Source organism: Pogoniulus pusillus, chromosome 11 (genome assembly GCF_015220805.1).
Source record: "Pogoniulus pusillus isolate bPogPus1 chromosome 11, bPogPus1.pri, whole genome shotgun sequence".
Lineage (NCBI taxonomy): Eukaryota > Metazoa > Chordata > Aves > Piciformes > Lybiidae > Pogoniulus > Pogoniulus pusillus.
The window spans coordinates 12,985,965-13,006,242 of NC_087274.1; the positions used below are offsets into that span (position 1 = coordinate 12,985,965).

General features: G+C 51.3%; 1 protein-coding gene across 1 annotated transcript in view; it reads left to right on the plus strand.

Moving 5' to 3' along the window:
* The window catches only part of STX8 (syntaxin 8), a 125,597-nt gene that overhangs the window by 14,286 nt on the left and 91,033 nt on the right, over nt 1–20,278 (plus strand). Inside the window, exons 5-6 of the mRNA XM_064151111.1 lie at nt 9,437–9,561; nt 10,700–10,792. Coding sequence (XP_064007181.1) covers nt 9,437–9,561; nt 10,700–10,792 — 218 coding nt within the window. The remainder of the gene's footprint in view (nt 1–9,436; nt 9,562–10,699; nt 10,793–20,278) is intronic.

The following is a 20,278-nucleotide window of genomic DNA, read 5'->3' on the forward strand; positions in this document are numbered from 1 at the left end:
CTCCTCTTCTCCAGGCTGAACAGCCCCAACTCTCCCAGCCTGTCCCCATAGCAGAGGTTGTCCAGCCTTCTGAGCATCTTTGTGGCTTTCTTCAATGACTCTCTCATCTTCAGACCTGGACTCAGCACTGCAGGTGAGGGCTCACCACAGCAGTGGCAGAATCTCCTCTGTCAACCTGCAGGCCACGGGTGTCCCCTGCCTGCCATGCTGTATGTAGGGGCATCCAGCAGCAGCTTCTGCTGGGGCTAAGCTGCTCTTCACAGCCCCAGATTTCTTCTGAAGTTGTTGCAGCCTGCTTTGGATTTCAGTAGGTGGCCAAGGCCACTCTTCAGCATGTCTGGAGCCTGAAGCCTGCTTTTCCCACTGCATTAGAAAAATCAGCTCCCTTTGGTTGATGAAGTTCTAGCACTGACACTTTTCTCTGGGTTTGTATTGCTTTTCTGTATCTAATCCATCCCTGAGGTGACAGCACACATGGTCACAAGTCTCTTTCTTTTCCTTTCATTAACCTTCTTGCACCACTGATCACATGTTTGTTGTCCCCACTGCCTGGGACCGTCAGGGTTTCACCAGAATTAATCTTCGTTTACGTTTGGTCACCATTCAGTGAGTTTTACCTCCTTTGAAAACTGCTGTAGAGCTGCTGGTGGACTGCAGTGGCCTTAATGCTCTTAGTATTTATGCTAAGTGACAACTTGGGCCAGCACACAGGGCAGGACACTCCATTGCTGTGCTATAGCATTAATTTACCTTCCGGCCTTGTCGGCCTTAATTAAGATGCAACTGGAATGTTCCAGGGGAAAAGGTTGTGCTGTTTGTGTGACTCCCCTTGAGTAGGGTCACTTCAAGTTGCTTTAATTGGTTTTCAATAGGCAGTGGCAGGATCTTCTCCTCTCTTTGACTCTTTGGGAAGAGATGAGTGCAAGTGGTTATAATAGAGACTGAATGGGGGGAGAACTCCTCATGGTTCCACCACTGTTGGCAAAGCAGAAGTGAAGCAGGCACCAAGAAATGTTGACCTTCTGAAATTACAGTTTGGACTTTCCTGAGTTTTTAGAAATGTTTGTGGAGACAAAAGGAATTTGGGATATCTTTCCTTCTGTCTAACTAGGTACTCAGTGTCACAGAATCACAGGGGTTGGAAGGGACCTCTGGAGCTCATCCAGTCCAGCCCCCATGTCAAAGAAGGATCACCCAGGGCAGGTCACACAGGAATGCATCCAGGTGGGTTTTGAAAGTCTGCAGAGATGGAGACTCCACCATCACTGCACAGCCTGCTTCTGTGCTCTGCCACCTTCAAAGTCAAGCAGTTCTTCCTCATGTTTAGATGGAACCTTCTATGGTCAAGCTTATGCCCTTTGCCTCTTGTCCTGTCATGGGGGGAACGCTGAGAACTCAGAGTCTAGCCCCATCTTCCTGACACCTACCTCTAAGATACTTGTAAGCAAAAGATCCCTCCCTCAGCCTCCTCTGGAGAACAAGTTTTGTGTGAAGCAGCTGAGGGAGCTGGTGCTGTTCAGCCTTAAGAAAAGGAGACCTTCTGCCTCCCTACAACTCCCTGAAGGGAGGTTGAGCCTGGTGGGAGTTGGTCTCTTCTCCCAAGGAAGAAGTATAGGACAAGAGGAAATGGCTCAAGTTGCCCCAGAGGAGGTTTAGGCTGGACATGAGGAACAATTGCTTTCCCAAAAGGGGTGTCAAGCCTTGGAACAGGCTGCCCAGGGCAGTAGTGAAGTCTCCATCCCTGGAGGCATTTCAAAGCTGTGGTGCTGAGGGCCATGGTTTGGTGGTGCCCTGGCAGTGCTGGCTTAATGGTTGGAGTTGATGATCTGAAAGGTCTTCTCCACCCAAACCAGTTCTGATTCTAGTTGTGTTTGTAAGGAAGAGCCAAGAAAGGATCATTGAACACAAGAGGAGTCAGTCAAGCCCCATCACTTTCCTGGTGCCTCTGTGCCTGTAATTAAAACTCAGTTGCTCATTAGCCTCAGGAAGAAATGCCAGGAGGAGGGCAGTGTTCAGGCCTGAGCTCTGGGCTCTGTGTTTTGCCTTCTATCTTTGCTTAAAGCTACCTGAATCTTCCCACCCAAGGTTGTTTCTGTCCCAGCACAGTCACTGTGTTGTGCTGGGTCTGCAGTGAGAACAAATGCTGACCTGAGACCTGGTCCTGTGGCCAGCCAGACTTCAGCCACTGCACAAGGAGCAAAGGTTCAGGTTGAACTTGGAGTAGATTTGTCCCTTTGCCTTTTCTTTGCCTATTATTGTCTAAGCTGCAGCTTTATTCCAGACAGAATTCTCCTCTCTTAGGCTTCTCTCGTTCCTGAGGAGTGCAAGTGGTAGAAGTGGGGCTGTTTGGATGAGGACTGTAGAACTTTATAAGCTGGTTTATGGTGTGTTTGGTGTTGTGTGGTAAGGCTGCTGTGGAGCCTGGAGCTTCTCTGTGAGAAGGGGGATTGGACTTGATGGTCTGTGGAGGTCCCTTCCAACCCCTAACATCCTATGATCCTCTGAAAGGCTGAGAGAACCCTGAGATTGTCAAGCTTGCAGAAGAGCAGCCCCAGAGGGGATCTGAGCAATGCTCAGCAAGAGCTCAAGGACCTGTGGGGGGCAAGAGGACAGGGACAGACTCTTGTCACTGGTGCCCAGCGCCAGGACAAGTGGCAAGGGGCACAAACTGGAACCCAGGAGCTTCCATCTGAACATGAAGAGAAACTTCTTTGTTGTGAGGGTACTGAAGTCCTGGAGCAGGCTGCGCAGAGAGGTTGTGGAGTCTCCTTGTGTGGAGAGCTTCCACTCCCAGCTGGGCATTGTGCTCCTGGGGAAGCTGCTGTGAGTGTCCTTACTTTAGTAGGGAGGTTGGACTGGATGATCTCTGGAGATCCTTTCCAACCATCACTGTGCTGCTCTGTCAGGTGTGGTTCTTCTGGGGACATGTCCAGTGGGCAACCTACCTGCAGAGGGGATTGGGAAGTGCTTGTGCTTGTGAGGGTTCTTCTGGGTGTTTTGGAAGGGGAGAGAGCTTTGCCTTTCTATGTTCATTGTATGCTTACTCCACTGACCAGCTTGGACCTTCCTTCACCTGCCTTTCAGACAGCATGAGCAATTGAATCCTAAGTGAGAGAGCACTGCAGCTTCTTGGCCATCTCCTTGGAGGCTGCCCTGTGAAGAAGCCAAGCTGGGGTGCCCTGGGCACTTCAAAGAGCCTCACTCTTTAAGTGTATCGTTAAGGGAATGTTCAAGTGATCATCCAAGCCATTGTCATATGACCCAGGGTTTGTTTCAGAGGCAGTCTTGCTGATCAGTGCTCTAAAGCCCTAAGCCTTGATGTGTGGCCTTGCTCTCAAGTAAGTGCTGGTTGACTAATCTTAAGTTACTGGGGAAGTTCTCTGAGGCTTCTCAGTGAAACAATGAAGGGGGCAGCTAAGCCCTCCCTCCTTAAGCAGTGCCACAGCTCCCTTGATTTGAAACCCCCAGCATCTTTTAGAGTTGGGCTGGTTGCTAAAGCCTCATAATTAGTTAAATCTGCTCCTGTAATCAAAAGCCAGCCCCACACTCCAGCGCTCCGCAGAGATTTAGGTGATTAACTCGGCGCAGGCAGTGGGTGGCTAATTGGATAAGCTTTAATCTTCACACCAGCAAAGCCAAACATGGGGAAGATCAGAGGAAGGAGGAAGTGAGGCTGTGTTGTGTGGGAAGGTAGTTACCAAACATGTCACAAAGATTATTGGAACCAGCAGACCAGTTGTCATGACCCAAGCTACAAGAATAGGGGCAGATTATGAGGGGGGAAGAGAGTGAGGGAAGGAAGGGTGCAAATTATTTCAGATTTGCTTGCCTTGGCTTTTTTTGTTTCTAACAGGCAGCAGTGGTTGGGCTCTTTTTTCTTTTACCTCTTTTTAGCTTTCTGTTGTGTTTGCTGCAGCTAACAGCATCTGACAAACTTCCTTCGCCCTGCGTTTTGCGTGCTCACTAATTGAGCTGTGGAACTTGGGAGGCTGTAAGGATCTCTGCATCTTCAGAAGTTACACTTCCATTGTGTTCAGCTTCAGGAATGTCCCTGCAGTGCTGGGACCAGCTCTGGAGTCCTCATCACAGACAGGGACCTGTTGGAGCAGGGCCAGAGGAGGCCACAGCAATGCTGGCAGGGCTGGAAGGGCTCTGCTGCGAGGCCAGGCTGAGAGAGTTGAGCTTGTTGAGGCTGGAGAAGAGAAGGCTCCAGAGAGACCTTCTGGTGGCCTTGCAGTGCTTCAAGAAGCTGATCAGAAAGCTGGGGACAGAGTTTTGAGCAGGGCCTGTTGTGAGAGGACAAGGTGGGGGTGGTTTGAAACTCCAAGATGGAGATTGAGACTGGAGAGAAGGGAGGAATGTTTGCCCCTGAGGGTGGTGTGAAACCCTGTGCCAAGTTGCCCCAAGAGGTGGTAGATACCCCATGGCTGGCACCATTGCAAGTCAGGTTGTTGGGGGCTGTGAGCAACCTGCTCTAGTTGCAGATGTCCCTGTTGACTGCAGGAGGTTGGATTGGATGAGTTTTAAAGGTCCCTTCCAGCCCAAACCAGTCTAGGTTTATATGAGCCTGGCAGCACTTGTGGTGAGACTCACAAAGAGATGTCATTAATGCCCCAAAACAGTGAAGAAAGCCAAGTGTGATGGGTGGAACTCTCTTAAGTTGTAATGGTTGGGACTTGGTGATCTTAAAAGTCTTTTCCAAGCAACTCAATTCCATGATCCTAAGGTGGGGATGTCTCAGTGTAAGCCAGCCTAATTCCTTACCCTGCTGAAGATGCCAAGTGTACTGAGGCACAAAGGAGCGGAATGCTGCGGAAGCCCAGCTCCTCTCTTTCCCTTGTGGGCCATGGTTGGCAAAGCAGGGCAGGCTGGGCTCTGGGCACTGCTCTGGGGTGGCTGTTTCAGCACCATCATGGCTCACAGATCCACAGATTGCATTGAGTTGGAAGGCACCCTCAAAGGTCATCTTGTCCAAGCCCCCTGCAGTCAGCAGGGACACCCCCAGCTGGAGCAGGCTGCATTGGCTGAAGCGAGATGTGGCTTAGACTTCTAGTCCTGTAGCAATGCATTTTTTTTCCTGTGTTATTCTGCCAAATCCATTTCCTTCAGATGGAACTGGATGAACCTCTGGACATTTTCAGTGAGAAGAAGTGAAGTGTTCTTGAGTTCACCTGACTCTGCGTGTGAGAGAGTCATTGGACACTGGAATGGGCTGCCTGGGGAGGTGGTGGAGTCGCCGTCCCTGGGGCAGTTCAAGGCAAGGTTGGACGTGGCACTTGGTGCCATGGTCTAGCCTTGAGCTCTGTGGTAAAGGGTTGGACCTGATGATCTGTGAGGTCTCTTCCAACCCTGATGATACTGTGACACTGTGATACTGTGTGATGTGCTGTGTGCGCTGCACTGCACTCAGGGCAGTGGTTTGCAAGTGGAGCAGGGCAGGGTTAGGCTGGACATCAGGAGGAAGTTCTGCACAGTGAGGATGGGGAAACACTGGGACAGGTTGCCCAGGAATGTGGTTGAGGCCCCAAACCTGGAGACATTCCAGACCAGCCTTGATGTGGCCCTGGAGCAGTCTGCTGTAGGAGGAGGTGTCCCTGCTGCCTGCAAGGGAGCTGGCCGAGATGACTTTGGAGGTTGCTTTCCAACCCGGTGCATTCCGTGAGGCTCTGTGCTGTGTGGCTGCGATTTACAGCTGGCCCAGAACTCAGGAGGCGATGTTGGTTTTTCCAGCCGTGTTGATACATCCCACGGCCAGGAGATGGCTCTAGTTCACCATAAATGCCTCAAGGATCTGCTAGCCACACGCTGGATTGTGCTCGAATGCCCTTGCTTGAAGATTTCAGCCATCCAGAATCTCGGAATGCTAGGTTGGAAGGCACCTCAAGGATCATCTGCTCCAACCTTTCTAGGTGATGGTGGAGTTGAAATGAGCTGCCCCAGCGGCTTGGCAACTTGACTTAAACTGCCCAGTGCAGGAGAATCCACCACTTGCCTTGGGAGATGATTCCAATGCCCATCTGTTCTCATGGGGAAAACTTTACTTCTGGAGTCCCTTGGGAACCTCCTTAGCAGTACTTTGTCCCCATCAGCCCTTGTCCTTTCCATGGGGATCCTTGTCCAAAGGGAGTCTCCAACTATCTCCGTGGGTCATCCCTTTGCAGATCCAAACGCTGTCTCGGTAGAGTCCATGAGCTGCTTCCTCCCAGCTCCACTGCTGTTGATGCAGAGGTTTGCAGCTCTGTTAAACCCACAGCAAGATTTCAGGCATGTTTATGTACCATGGGATCAGGGGAGCTGTCACAGAGTCGTAAGATAGCCTGGGTTGGAAGGAACCTCCAAAGATCATCCAGTCCAACTCCTGCTGCAGTCAGCAGGGCCGTCCTCAACTAGATCAGGCTGCCCAGAGCCCTGTTGAACCTCACCTTAAATATCTGCAGGGATGAGGCCTCAGTCACCTCCCTGGGTAACCTGTTCCAGTGCTCCATCACCCTCATGGGGTAGCTCCTTCACTGAGAAGTGACCTGGACTCAGTGGGAAAAAAAGACACCCAAACCCATATCAAAACAGCAACTCAAAGTTGCAGGTCTTAGTGCAATTAGAACATGTTGAGAACTTAAGAGCTCCTAAAATTGCTTTACTGCTCTTATGTTTGGGGAAGAATAGGACCAAGAAGAAATGAGAATAAACCCCAGAGCTCCAAAGAGCAAAAGCAAAAGCTCTGGGCTCTGTTCTGCTGCTGAGGAACCGATCTTGTGATGCCTCTTAGCCCAAATCCGAGCTGCAGTTTTGGGTTCATGTGACTCCCAATCTGTCACTTAATGTTTGTCTTGTAGGAGAAGCTGCTGAAAAGCTGCAAGGCAGAAAGCTGCTATTGAGAAAAAAATACTTCAGTGACATTTCATTTTACTGCTGGGATTTATGTGCCCTGGCCATGGAAAACTTGTTTTCCGTTGTAAGCAGGGAAGCGGCCGCAGCGCCAGCAGCCTCCACTCATAATTCTTGGAGAAGAAAAACCCTGACTTGATGACTCTGGTTTTGAGGAGCACAGAACCATAGAATCACAGAGCTGCTGAGGCTGGAAGAGACTTTTGAGATCAGCAAGTCCAACCACTCCCCTAGAGCTTACAACCCCACTGCTGCTGCCGAGTCACTGCCACTAAATCGCATCCCTCAGCACCACATCCATGCAGCTTCTAAGCCCCTGCTGGGATGGTGACTCCACCACCTCCCTGGGCAGCTTGTTCTAATGTCTTCACAACCCTTGCTAGGAAGGAATTGTTCCTGATATCCAACCTGAACCTTCCCTGGCCCAACTTGAGGCCATTTTCTCTTGTTCTGTCCTTTGCTGCATGTGAGAAGAAACCAACCCCCACTTCACTATGACCTCTTTCGAGGGAGTTGTAGAGGTGATGAGGTCTCCTCTCAGCCTCCTCTTTTGAAATCTAAACAAACCCAGTTCCTGCAGCTGTTCCTCAGTGTTGAAGACTTCTGTGCCTGGCAGACTGGGCAGAGGAGGAGAGTAACTCTGTGACTTTCATCTGCAGTGCTGGAAATGCAGAACTGGTTACTTCTGGGCACCCCAGCACAGGAAGGACAAAGATGTACTGGAGAGAGTCCAGTGCAGGGCCACTGAGATGCTGAGAGTACTGAAACATTTCTAATGTGAGGAGAGGCTGAGAGACCTGGGGCTGCTTAGCTTAGAGGAGAAGAGCTGAGGGAGGATCTTCTCAATGCTTATAAATATCTAAGGAGTGGGTGGAAGGATGGGGCCAGACTTTTCTCTGATCCTCAGTGACAGAACCAGAGGCAATTGGAATAAACTTGACCATAGGAAGTTCCATCTAAACATGAGGAGGAACTTCTGTACTGTGAGGGTGTCAAAGCTGTGGAACAGGCTGCCCAGAGAGGTTGTGGAGTCTCCACCTCTGGAGACTCTCAAGGCCTGCCTGGATGTGTTCCTCTGTGCTCTGCTTTAGGTGATTCTGCTCTGGCAGTGGGGTTGGACTCTCCAGAGGTGCCTTCCAGCCCCCATCACTCTGTGCTTCTCTGATTGTGGATAATTAGTGGTCTTGCCTGATTTCTCTATTAATGAACTGGTCCTTTTGGTGTTGAAAGCTTTCAGGCTGTGTTTCAGTCTGGTTTGAAGTGTGTTTGATCCCACAGCAGATCAGCCCTGTTTTCACAGACTGCACTGGGATGGAAGAGACCCTCCAAGGTCATCTTGTCCAACCCTCCTGCAGGCAGCAGGGACACCTCCAACAATAGCAGGCTGCTCAGGGCCACATCGGGGCTGATCTTCAATGTCTTCAGAGTTGAGTCCTCAACCACATCCCTGGGCAACCTGTTCCAGTGTCTCCCCACCCTCACTGTGCAGAACTTCTTCCTGATGTGCAACCTAAGTCTGCCCTGCTCTGGTTTCAAACTCATCCTCTTCCAAGCTGCCCTCTTCTTGGGCAGTTTTGGATGCTGCCTCCTCCATGCACACGAGATTTAATGTCTGTGGTACACATTTCACCACGGAGCTGAATTGTTCAATGCAAAATTAATTCTCTCCCTGCTTTCCCACTTCTGGGCAGTGCTGTGAAGCCTGGGAGGTGTTTTTGTTTTTGGGATCTGCTTGGGCTGTCCTTGGCTAATTTCTTCTGTGATTGCAGAGAAACTGGTGGGGCACAGCAGGCACATCTTCTGCTGGCTGTCAGCCAGGCTCGTGAGCATGGGTCATGCAGTGAGGAGGTTTTGGATTCAGAGTCATTGACTGAAGTTGCTTTAGGGGTCCTATTGGATGGGAGGTTGACCATAAGCCAGCAGTGTGCTCTTGTGGCCAGGAGGACCTTGCCATTCTGGGGTGTATTAGAAGGGCTGTGGTTAGTAGGTTGAGAGAGGTTCTGCCTCTCTACTCTGCCCTGCTGAGGCTGCATCTGGAGTACTGTGTCCATTTCTGGGCCTCTCAGTTCAATAAGGACTTAAGGGAACTGCTGGAGAGAGTCCATCACAGAGCCACAAAGATGCTGAAGGGAAGGGAACATCTCTGTTAGGAGGAGAGCCTGAGGGGGCTGGGGCTGTGCTGCTTGGAGAGGAGCCTGAGAGGTGACCTCATTCATGTTTATAAGTATGTAAAGGTGAGTGGCAGGAGGCTGGAGCCAGGCTCTGCTGGGTGATGCCCAGTGACAGAACAAGAGGCAATAGATGGAAGTTGAGGCATAGGAAGTCTCATTTAAACATGAGGAGGATTTTTTTCCCTGTGAGGGTGACAGAACACAGGAACAGGCTGCTTAGGGGGTTGTGGGGTCTCCCTCTCTGGTGATATTCAAGACCTGCCTGGATGTGTTCCTGTGTGATCTGCTCTAGGTGCTCCTGCTCTGGCAAGGAGGTTGGACTGGATGAGCTTTGGAGGTCCCTTCCAGCCCCTGACATTCTGTGATTCTGTGATTTTCAGATCTAGCCTGATGGCTGGAGGGGTCAAACGAGGTGTCACCAACCCCTGGCTCTTGGAAGAACCCGAGGAAACCCGAGGGCTTGGCTTTGCCGACCTGAGGCAGCAGCAGCGGAGGATCATAGAAGGTACAAGAGGCTTTCTGCTTCTTATGAGCACTGCCAGGACTCCAGGAGGAGCACTTCTTGGAAAGTCAATGCAGTAAGCTGGGACGAGGTTTTGTTGTCTGCAGAGGTCATCGAATCACAGGATTGCTGTGATTGGAAAAGACTTTTGAGGTGGAGACATTCAAGGTCAGGCTTGATGGGGCTCTGAGCAATCTGATCTGGCTGGGAATGACAGAATGGGTTGGGTCGGAAGGGACTTTAAAGCTCATCCAGTTCCAAACCCCCTGCATGGGCAGGGACACCTCCCACTAGATCAGGTTGGTCAAGGCCTCATCCAGCCTAGCCTTGAACACCTCCAGGGAGGTTGTGGAGCACAGAATCCCCCAATGTGATCTTTGATCACATTGGGGGATTCTGTGCTCCACAACCTTCCTGGGCAACCTGTGCCAGTGTCTCTCCACCCTCACTGGAGAGAATTTCCTACTAATCTCCAGCCTAAATCTGCCCTCTTCCTCCAAGCCATTGCCCCTCATCCTGTAGTGACAGGACAAGCCCTTGTCAAAAGTCCTTCCCCAGCAATGGTGTTGCCAGCAGGGCCAGGGAAGTGTTTGGTCCCCTCTGTTGAACACTGGGGAGGCTACATCTTGAGTACTGGGTTCAGTTTTGGGCTCAAGTCCAGAGAAGTGCTGCAAAGCTGGTGAAGGGTCTGGAAAACAGGGCTAGGGAGGAGCAGCTGAAGGAGCTGGGAGTGTTTAGTCTGGATAAGGGGAGGCCGAGGGGAGACCTCATTGCTCTCTACAGCTTCCTGAAAGGGCTTGGTCTCTTCTTCCTAGTTACAGGTGATTGAAGGAGAGGAGATGTCCTGAAATTGTGCCAGGGGAGGGTTAGGTTGGAGGTGAGAAAAAGTTTCTTTGCTGCAGGAGTGGTCAAGGATTGGCACAGGCTGCCCAGGGATGTGGTGGAGTCCACACCCCTGGAGGTGTTCAGTAAATGTGTGAAATATGGTTTGATGGCCATGCCATGGTTGTGCTGGGTTGATGATTGTGGTGGTTGGACTGGTTGATCTAAGAGGGCTTTTGCAACCCTAACAATTCCATGGTTCTGTGTCCTGGGCTGTCAGCAGTAACTGTGATCTAAAGTGGGTTGTTCTCTGGTGCAGAGCAAGATGCTGGACTCGATGCTCTTTCTTCCATCATATCCCGGCAGAAACAGATGGGACAGGAGATTGGGAATGAGCTGGATGAACAGAATGGTGAGTACAGGATTCCCAGGCTCGTTTCTATCAGAGATTATGATGTTTTTCTTTCACTTCTCACACAACTGCACTGCTTTTTGCCTACAAAGCAAACAGACAACACTGTGAAGGCTTCTCTAGGAGCTGCCACTGCAGATTGGATCTGTTCCTGATCTGTTTGTTGTGTGTTCTTTGCGTGCCCTGTCCAAGGCAGGACACTTGGTGTGTTTTTATCACCCTAACTGTCTGAGAGGAGAGCTTGGTGATGATTTCTGCAAAGTACAGATGAGCTCTGTGCTCAGTCTTTTGCATTTTTCACTTTTATGGCTTTCTTGCTGGGTTTTACTTTGAGCATCACTGTGCTGGGGATTGGTCTCTTCTCTCAAGTAACAAGTGACAGGACAAGAGGAAATGGCCCCAGGGAAGGATTTGGGCACTTCCAAACCTGGGAGTGTTCAAACCCAGGTTGGATGTGACCTTGAGCAACCCTGCTGTAGTAGAAGGTGTCTGCCTATGGCAAGGGATTTGGAACTAGATGATTTTGAAGGTCCTTTCCAACCCAACCCCATCTGTGATGCTGTTACTTAAAAGGCACAAGAAGGAGGACATTGAGGGGCTGGAGCATGTCCAGAGAAGAGCAACAAAGCTGGTGAAGGGTCTAGAAGACAAGGCTCCTGAGTAGTGGCTGAGGGAACTGGGGCTGTCCAGCCTGGAGAAAAGGGGGCTCAAGGGGCTGCTCTCCCTTTGCAGAACTTCCTTCATGCCCTGTGCTTCACTGTCTGCAGGCTGTTCCCAGGCACTCTGCCAGTGCCCTGGCACTGGTGCAGGGTCAGGATGAAGAGAACTGCTCAGTCATTTCCCCTGACTCAGGATCTCTCCTTCCCAGTGCTGACTGATAACTGCATCGTCTGTGTGTGTGGGGGAGGCAGAGGAAGTTCATCTTCCTCAAGTGCTGCACCAAGATTTCTTTCTCTTTGAGTCAAGTTTTCCATGAAACTGCCCTTTGCTGCAGGAAACTTCACTGCCACTTCCCTGCCCTGCTTTGGACCTTCCCACCTTCTGCAGCTGCAACTTCTGGTGAGGCTGCACCTCAAATACTCGGTTCTGGTTCAGGCCTCTTATTCCCAGAAGGACACTGAGGGGCTGGAAAGTGTCCAGAGAAGGGCAACAAAGCGGGAGAAGTGTCTGGAGAGCAAGGCTGGAGAGGAGCAGCTGAGGGAGCTGGGGATGTTTAGTCTGGAGAAGAGGAGGCTGAGGGGGGACCTCATTGCTCTCTACAGCTCCCTAAGAGGAGGCTGCAGTGAGGTGGGGTTTTGGGCTCTGCTCCCTAGTATCAGGTGATAGAAGGAGAGGAAATGTCCTGGAATTGTGCCAGAGGAGGGATAGGTTGGAGAGGAAGGAAAATTTCTTTGATGCAAGAGTGGTCAGGGATTGGCAGAGGCTGCCCAGGGAGGTGGTGGAGTCCCCATCCCTGAAGGTGGTCAAATAACCTGTGGCCATGGCACCTGGGACATGGTTTTGTGGCCATGGTGGTGCTGGGTGGATGGTTGGACTGGACAATCTGAGAGGCCTTTTCCAACCCAAACGATTCTGGAATTTAATTCAGTGCCTTCAGCTGCTTCTGGTGTCATGGTCAGGGACAGCTTCATTCAGGAGTAGCTGATAACATTGGATAATTGCTGAAACAGACCCTAGGCATCTGGGAACCATTCTGATTTCCAGGCATCTTGTTCTTCAGGTTTGGTTTTCCCTTCTTGGGCAGCTCAGGCTCTGTCCTCTTGGGATATTTACACTTCCCAGCTGTTGGAGGTGGCATTTTCCCTTGGATGCCAGTTGGTGTAGCTGTGCATTTGTAGATGCCAGGTACTGAAGGCATCCTGATTAAGTCTGCAGAGTTTATTCGTGGAGGAGAGGTGGTACCTGTGTGTTCCCTGTGTCTGTGCAGTGACTGACAAGGGAGCAAAATGGGCTCCTAGGAGGGTGTTTGCTCAGTGGTTTCTATTTTTCCTTCACTGGTGGTCTGACAGACAGTGGTGAGGAGCAAGGTAGAGGTTTGTAGAGGGCATCCTGCACACAAGCCTGGCTGGGGTGGCTGCTGGGCTCTCCAGAAGAGTTGGTCTTCTCCTTGGGCAGACTGGGTGCCACCAACCTTGCTCCTCAGCAGCATGTTCCTGCAGCACCCATCTCCGATGGAGCTTCTAACCTTCCTCTGTGGTCATCAGACACCATCAGGGATTGCTGAATCCCAGAGTGGTTTGGACTGGAAAGGACCTTTAAAGCTTGCTGGAGTCCACTCAGTCCAACCCTCCCTGCTAAAGCAGGGCACCTACAGCAGCTTTCCCAGGAGCACAATGCTCAGCTGGGGTTGGAAGCTGTCCAGACAAGAATTCACAAACTCTCTGGGCAGCCTGCTCCAGGCCTCCAGCACCCTCACAACAAAAAAGTTTCTTCTCCTGTTCAGATGGAACCTTCTGGCTTCTAGTTTGTACTTGTCCTGTTCCTGGGCATCACTGACAAGAGTCTGGCCCCAGCCTCTTGCCCCCCACCCTTTATCTCTTTCTGAGCATTGCTCAGATGCCCTCTGGGGCTGCTCTTCTGCAGGCTCTCAGCCCCAGGGCTCTCAGCCTTTGCTCCTAACAGAGCTGTTCCAGGCCCCTCAGCAGCTTTGTAGCCATGAGTCCTGCAGAGACTCCAGCCCTGTCCTAGCTGCTGCCCTACACAGAGAGCAGCACTTTTGTCAGTCAAAGGTGACTCAAGAATGACAGCAAAGCAGGACTGGGAACGCTCCCACCTAGGGCAGAGCTTGACCTCAGCTCTCTCCCATCCACTGCAGACAGCCCAGCTGCTTTGTGGACATTCTTCATGGCTGCTGCAGAATCCAAAAGGAGCCCTGAAGTCGTTTCACATTTCTGGTTATTAAGACCATTTTTGCTCTAATACAAACCAATTAGCCTGGTGCATGGAGTCTGTGTGAGCTCTGAGCCCCAAGCCAGGGAGCCTATGGCTGGATCACGTCATTGTTAGCAGCAGTTTGTAAATAAGAAATGATTAAAGATCAGATCTGTGCAAAATGCTCAGGATCTTGTCTAAACAATCTGTCTGTTCATCAGATTGATTTACAGCCCTGCATGCTTTGACCCCCTTCTGAGCTGGCTGAGTTGTCTGCTCGCTGGAATTGAAGGTGCCCAGCACGTCTGGAGGGAGGCTGAGCACCAGCAGCAGGTTCAGGTTGTCTCAAAAGCTCCTCAGTGAAGCATCTGGTTTTCATATTCTGATGTAAATGAACCGGCCCTAGCCTGACTGACCTCCTACTATGCAGGCAGGTTTGGGGTTTACTTCCTGAGCTTTTTCTATGGGATAGAAACAGCTTCAGAGTTCCTGGGGATGTAGTCTGTTGGGCTGAACCTTGGGGGAGAATTAACAGCAGGGTTCAGAATCACAGTGTGGTTTGGGTTTGAAGGGATCTTAAACTTAGCCAGTTTCAACCTCCTGCTATAGGCAGGGACACCTCCCTCCAGCACAGGTTGCTCAAGGCCTCATCCAGCCTGGCCTTAAACACCTCCAGGCAGAGGATGTCCACAGCCTCCCTGGGCAGCCTGTTCCAGTGTCTCACTACCTTCACTGTCAAGAATTTCTTCCTGATCTCCAGTCTCAGTTTCCTCTCTTCCAGCTCAAAGCCATTGTCCAGTGTCCTGTCACTACAAGCTCTTACCAAAAGTCCCTCCTCAGCTCTCTTGGAGCCCCTTCAGGTACTGGAAGGCTACTCTGTAGCCTTGTCTTCCCTGAACATCCCCAACTCTTCCAGCATCTCCCCACAGAGGAGGATATTCAGCTCTCTGATCATCTTTATAGTCTTATGTGGACCCACTCCACCAGTCTGATGTCCTCATGGAGGCACCAGAATGGATGCAGTGCTCCTGAGCTGTGGATATTCCATCTCCCAAGGAAGTTGTCAAAATCAAATACACTCAAACTTACTGTCAGGAGGTAGCTTTTAACTCTTTGGAGCGTAGTTGGAGTTGTCTGCAATCCATAAGGAATGTGGCTTAGTACTGGATAATGAGGATAAACCCCAAAATATTTGGTAGCTGCCAAGGAAGTGATCCCTGCCTGTGCTGCCCATTGAGGAGCTGAACTCTGAGGTGCTGCTGGGTTTGCACTAGACTGAAAAAAAGCAGATTTAGAGACAATAGCTTTAGGTAGATCATTTCCTACCCTTTAAGCACCTGACTTTGCTGCTTGGGTGTTTATTTCTCTGTCAGATTCTGTGCTGTTCGTACACAGAACGCTGGAAGCCCCCGGGGAGCTGCTGCAGGGTGGATCTGTCCCAGGCCTGGCTCAGCAGCCAGATGAGAACTGCCACAGGGACCTCTGCAGCAAGGGCTGACAGGGTAATTTTCCCAGTGTTGGCTGATGTGGAGCAGCACGAGAGAGGTGTGAGATGGTCTGGCTGGGGGCTTCACAGAAGGTTGCTGACAGCAGAGGTAGGAATAAAGTGTAAGTGTCTCTGTGCTTTCAGGTGCTGGTGGGATGGTTTCTAGGAGCCAGACTCCACTAGGAGAGCTCTGGTGCAGCAAAGCAGCTTGTGAGTATTGATGGGATGAGAGTCATGGAATCACAGAGTGGTAGGGGCTGGAAGGGACCTCTGGACATCATCCAGTTCAACCCCACTGCTAAACAGGGGCACCCAGAGGAGGTCACATTCAGGTAGATTTTGGAAGTCTTCAGGGAAGGAAATTCCACAACCTCTTTGGGCAGCCTGCCGCAGGGCTCCAGCACTTTCACAGTAAAGAAGTTTCTCCTGATGTTGAGGTAGAACTTCCTGGGTTCCAGCTTGTACCTGTCCTTGTCCTATCACTGGGCAGCTCCAAAAAGAGCCTGGCACCTCCCTCTTGACACTCACCTCTCAGATATTTATAGGCATTGATCAGATCCCCTCTCAGCCTTTTCTCTCCAGACTAAGCAGCCCCAGGGCTCTCAATCTTTCTTCACAGGAGAGATGCTGAAGTTTCTTAGTTGTCCTTGTAGCCTCCACTGGACTCTCTCCCTCCCAAATCTCTGTCTTTCTTGAACTGGGGAGCCCAAAAGTGGGCACAGTGTTCCAGGTGTGATCTCACCAGGGTGGAGTAGAGGGAGAGAAGAACCTCCCTAGACCTGCTGGGCACATTCTTCTTGCTGCACCCTAGGATTGGCCTTGTTGGGCACAAGGGCACATTGGTGTCCCACATCTGCAGTGGAAATGTCTTGTTCTGTGAGTCTGTCTGGCCCTGCTCAGCATTTTTAAGGGCATGGATGATGAAGTCTGGAGAAAGAAGACTGATGAGAGACCTCATTGCTCTCTACAGCTCCCTGAAAGGAAGCTGGAATCATCTGGGGCTTGGAACAAGCAATAGGAGGATGCCCACAGGTTGCAGCAGGGGAGGTTTAAGTTGGCCATTAGAAGAAACTTCTTCCCTAAAAGGGTTCTGAAGGACTGGACCACATTAAAAGGGTTCTCAAAGCCTGGAGCAGGCTGCCAAGAGTGGTGGTTGAATCCCCACCCCTGGAGGTGTTTCAAAGCCATAGAGATGCAGTGCTGAGGGACCTGCTTTAGCCACAGCCTTGGTAGAGTTAGGGAATGATTGGACTCAATGATCTGAAAGGCCTTTTCCAACTGAAACAATGTGCTGATTGCCCAGGTAGTGCCAGGAGATGCCACCTTTTCTTTGGGGGTGTCTTTCACAGCCCTTGCCAGCCCAGCTGGAGCAGCAGGACACAACCTGGCTGCAGATAAAAGCTCAGTCCTTGTGCAGCGCGCCCGGGCCCGCTGCCTGCTCACACACACACACACACACACACACAATGAGCCTGTCTGGCCTCTTGGCACAGGTCACATTTTTCCTTGACTAGTTGAAGCTGTAAAATAGCTGCTCAACATTTGTCTTCTCAATTATGTGGATTTTTTCCACAGTTACTCAGTCCCTACCTCACCCACACCACGGTGGGGAGGGGGAAGCTGTCTGCCTTCATCTGTCTTCAAGCTGATCAGAAAGCTCAGAAATCAACACGAAGGTTTTAACTCTTCTTGGGTTGATTTGGTTTTGGGGGCTGTTTGGATTTATTATTTTTTTAAGCCCTCCAGGATTTTTTTGATCAGGATGATGATCTTGAAGATCTCGTTGGTTAATCCTTGATGTTAGTTTCCTAGCAGGAGAGATCCGGCAGGGATCTGAGGCTCAGCCTTTAGCAGAAGAGAGTTTCCCATCTGCTGCTCCAAGCACTCAGGTTAAACTGTTTAAAGAGAAAACAAAACCTAGCTGTAGTTGTAGGGATTTTAACACTCTGCTGACTTTTGTTCTGTGTTAATTTAAGTTTTTTTTGCCTCCTTGTTGAAAAAATACCTCAAATTGGGACCATAGAGGGGGAAGTGTTTTCCTTGCCTGCTTTCCCACTTTTGAAAGGTGACTGCTGCCTGTTGTGGATCATAAAGAAACAAGCAAGGTACAAACTGAGGCTGTTCTGCCTTGCAGCCCCCATTTGGGGAGTCACAAAGCTGGATGGGAGCAGTTGGACTTCAGGAACCATGATCTTAGAGGTTCAGCTTGCAGAGAATAAAGGCAGGAGAAGAATTCTCCCTTTGCTGGCAGGTCTAGGGGATCCGTGTAGACATTGTGTCCCAGAATGTCCTGGAAGCTGAGGCAGCATGGTCAGGTGAGTGGGGAGTGAGGTGAATCATAGAATCAGTCAGGGTTGGAAGGGGCCACAAGGATCATCTAATTCCAACCCCCCTGCTATGGGCAGGGACACTCTACCCTAGAGCAGCCTGGTCAGAGCCTCATCCAGCCTGGCCTTAAACATCTCCAGGCATGAGGCCTCAGCCTCATCTCCCTGGGTAACCCATTCCAGGGTCTTACCACTCTCATGGTGAAGAACTTCCTCCTCATGTCCAGGCTGAATCTCCCCACCTCCAGCTTTGCTCCATTCCCCCTAGTCCTGTCACTACCTGATAGGCTAAAAAGTCCCTCCCCAGCTTTTTTGTAGGCCCCCTTCAGATACTGAAAGGCCACAAGAAGGTCACCTGGGAGCCTACTCTTCTGCAGACTGAAGAGCCCCAACTCTTTCAGTCTGTCCTCATAGGGGAGGTGCTCCAGCCTTCTGATCATCTCATGGCCCTTCTCTGGACACACTTCAGGATGTCCACATCCCTCTTGTCCTAGGGGCTCCAGAACTGGATGCAGTACTGCAGATGAGGTGGAGTAGAAGGGGAGAATCACTTCCCTGGCTCTGCTGGCCACACTTCTCCTGCTGCAGCCCAGGCTCTGGTTGGCCCTCTGGGCTGCAAGTGCACACTGCTGGCTCATGTTGAGCTTCTCATCCACCAGCACTCCCAAGTCCCTCTCCACAGGGCTGCTCTCCAGCCAGACACTGCCCAGCCTGAATTTGTGCTTGGGATTGCCTGGAAAGAAGGGAAAGAAAAGCCAAAGAATGAGCTCCCAGAGTTGAGCTGGTCACCACTGCCTCCTCTCCTCACAGCCATGCACTGGGCCAGTTGGGTGGCCTGAGAAAAGGCTGAAGGGCAGAGCTCAAAGGTGTGATCAGTAGGGCAGGGTCTAGTTGAGGCCTGGTGCTCACTAGGGGTCAGGACTGGATCTGATTCTTCAACATCCTCATTAGTGACTTGGGAGTGAGTGGAACCTCAGGCAGTTTGCTGATGGCACCCAACTGGGAGGTGTGGCTGGCACCCATCAGGCTGTGCTGCCGTTGAGTGAGCCCTGGCCAGGCTGGAGAGCTGGGCAAAAGGAACCTCATGAGGTTCAACAAGGGCAAGTGTGGAGTCCTACACCTAGGGAGGAACAACCTCCTGCAGCAGGAGAGGGGAGGGTGGGCTTGCTGGAAAGCAGTTCTGCAGGGAAGGAACTGGCAGTGCTGGTGGAGAGGTTCCCCATGAGCCAGCAATGTGCCCTCATGGGCAGGAAGGCCAATGGGGTCCTGGAGTGCATTCATAAGAGTTTGGCCAGCAGGTCGAGAGAGGATCTTCTCCCCCTCTACTCTGTCCTGGTGAGGCCACATCTGGAGCACTGAGTCCATTTCTGGGCTCCCCAGCTCAAGAGAGAGAGAGGGAACTACTGGAGAGAGTCCAGTGGAGGCTACAGAGATGCTGAGGGGCCTGGAGCAACTCTGTGAGGAGCACAGGCTGAGAGCCCTGGGGCTGAGAGCCTGCAGAAGAGCAGCCCTAGAAGGGATCTGAGCAATACAATCTGAGCTGTGGGGGGCAAGAGGCTAGGGCCAGACTCTTGTCAGTGATGCCCAGTGCCAGGGCAAGAGGCAGTGGGCACAAACTGGAAGCCAGGAGCTTTCATCTGGACAGGAAGAGAAAGTTCTTTGTTGTGAGGGTGTTGGAGGCCTGGAGCAGGCTGCCCAGAGAGGCTGTGGAGCCTCCTTGTGTGGAGAGCTTCCAAGCCCAGCTGGGCATTGTGCTCCCGGGCAAGCTGCTGTGGGTGCCCTGCTTTAGCAGGGGGAGTTGGACTGGATGGTGTGCAGAGGTCCCTCTGCATTTTGCCTGCCTCAGGAAGGTTTTTGCTGTGTGTTGCAGCCAAGCTCCCAAACGCTCTCTCCCTTGTTCCCTTGAGCTGCTGTTCGGTGTGAGCAGGACGTGGCTGCCACAGCGCTGGCAGGCGGTGACGTGTCGGTGGCTCTGGGCAGTCTTTTATTCCTGAACCATTAAGCACCACTTAGCCTAAAAATAATGCCTTTATTTTTAAAGATTTGCTATTTGTGGCAGTGCTGCTCCACAGTTTTCACTTGAAAACACTCTAACTTTAGTGCTTCCTTCCACTCTTGAGAGCATTTGGGGAGGATTAACGGGAGGAAAAAGTCGGTGCCTGCTCTGTCCCGCAGCCCTTGCTAACTTGCTTGCCCAGCAGTGGAGAGGCACCTCCCACCTCTCGGGGTGTAGGAAGTTCCATGTAAATATGATTGAGGCATAGGAAGTTCCATGTAAACATGGGGAAGATTTTTTTCCCCTCCCAGGGTGACAGAACACTGGAACAGGCTGCCCAGGGGGGTTGTGGAGTCTCCCTCTCTGGAGATATTCAAGATCTGTCTGGATGTGTTCCTGTGTGATCTGCTCTGGGTGATCCTGCTCTGGCAGAGGGGTTGGGCTGGATGAGCTTTGCAGGTCCCTTCCAGCTCCTGTCGTTGTGTGTGTGAAATCAGGCAGGCTGCAGGCTGGGAGTCGTGCTTGGTAGGCTCCATGCACTCTTGCCTCACAGTGATTTCAGTGAGTGGCTGCTGGCTGCTCAGTAGGTTTCCCAGAAAAGTTGTAGGGTGGAAACCTGCAGGATTGCAACACAGGAGAGAAGCAGAAAGCCATGTTCTGGGCATGCTGTTATGCTGAGGCATCGCTGGAATCCAGAGGGTGCTTTGAACTGGGTTTGCTCATCGCCAGCAGGACTGGTGAGGGCTCTCAAGCAGATTCTCCTCCTTTTCCCATTAACTCTACAAGTGCTTCCAGCTCAGCTCTGC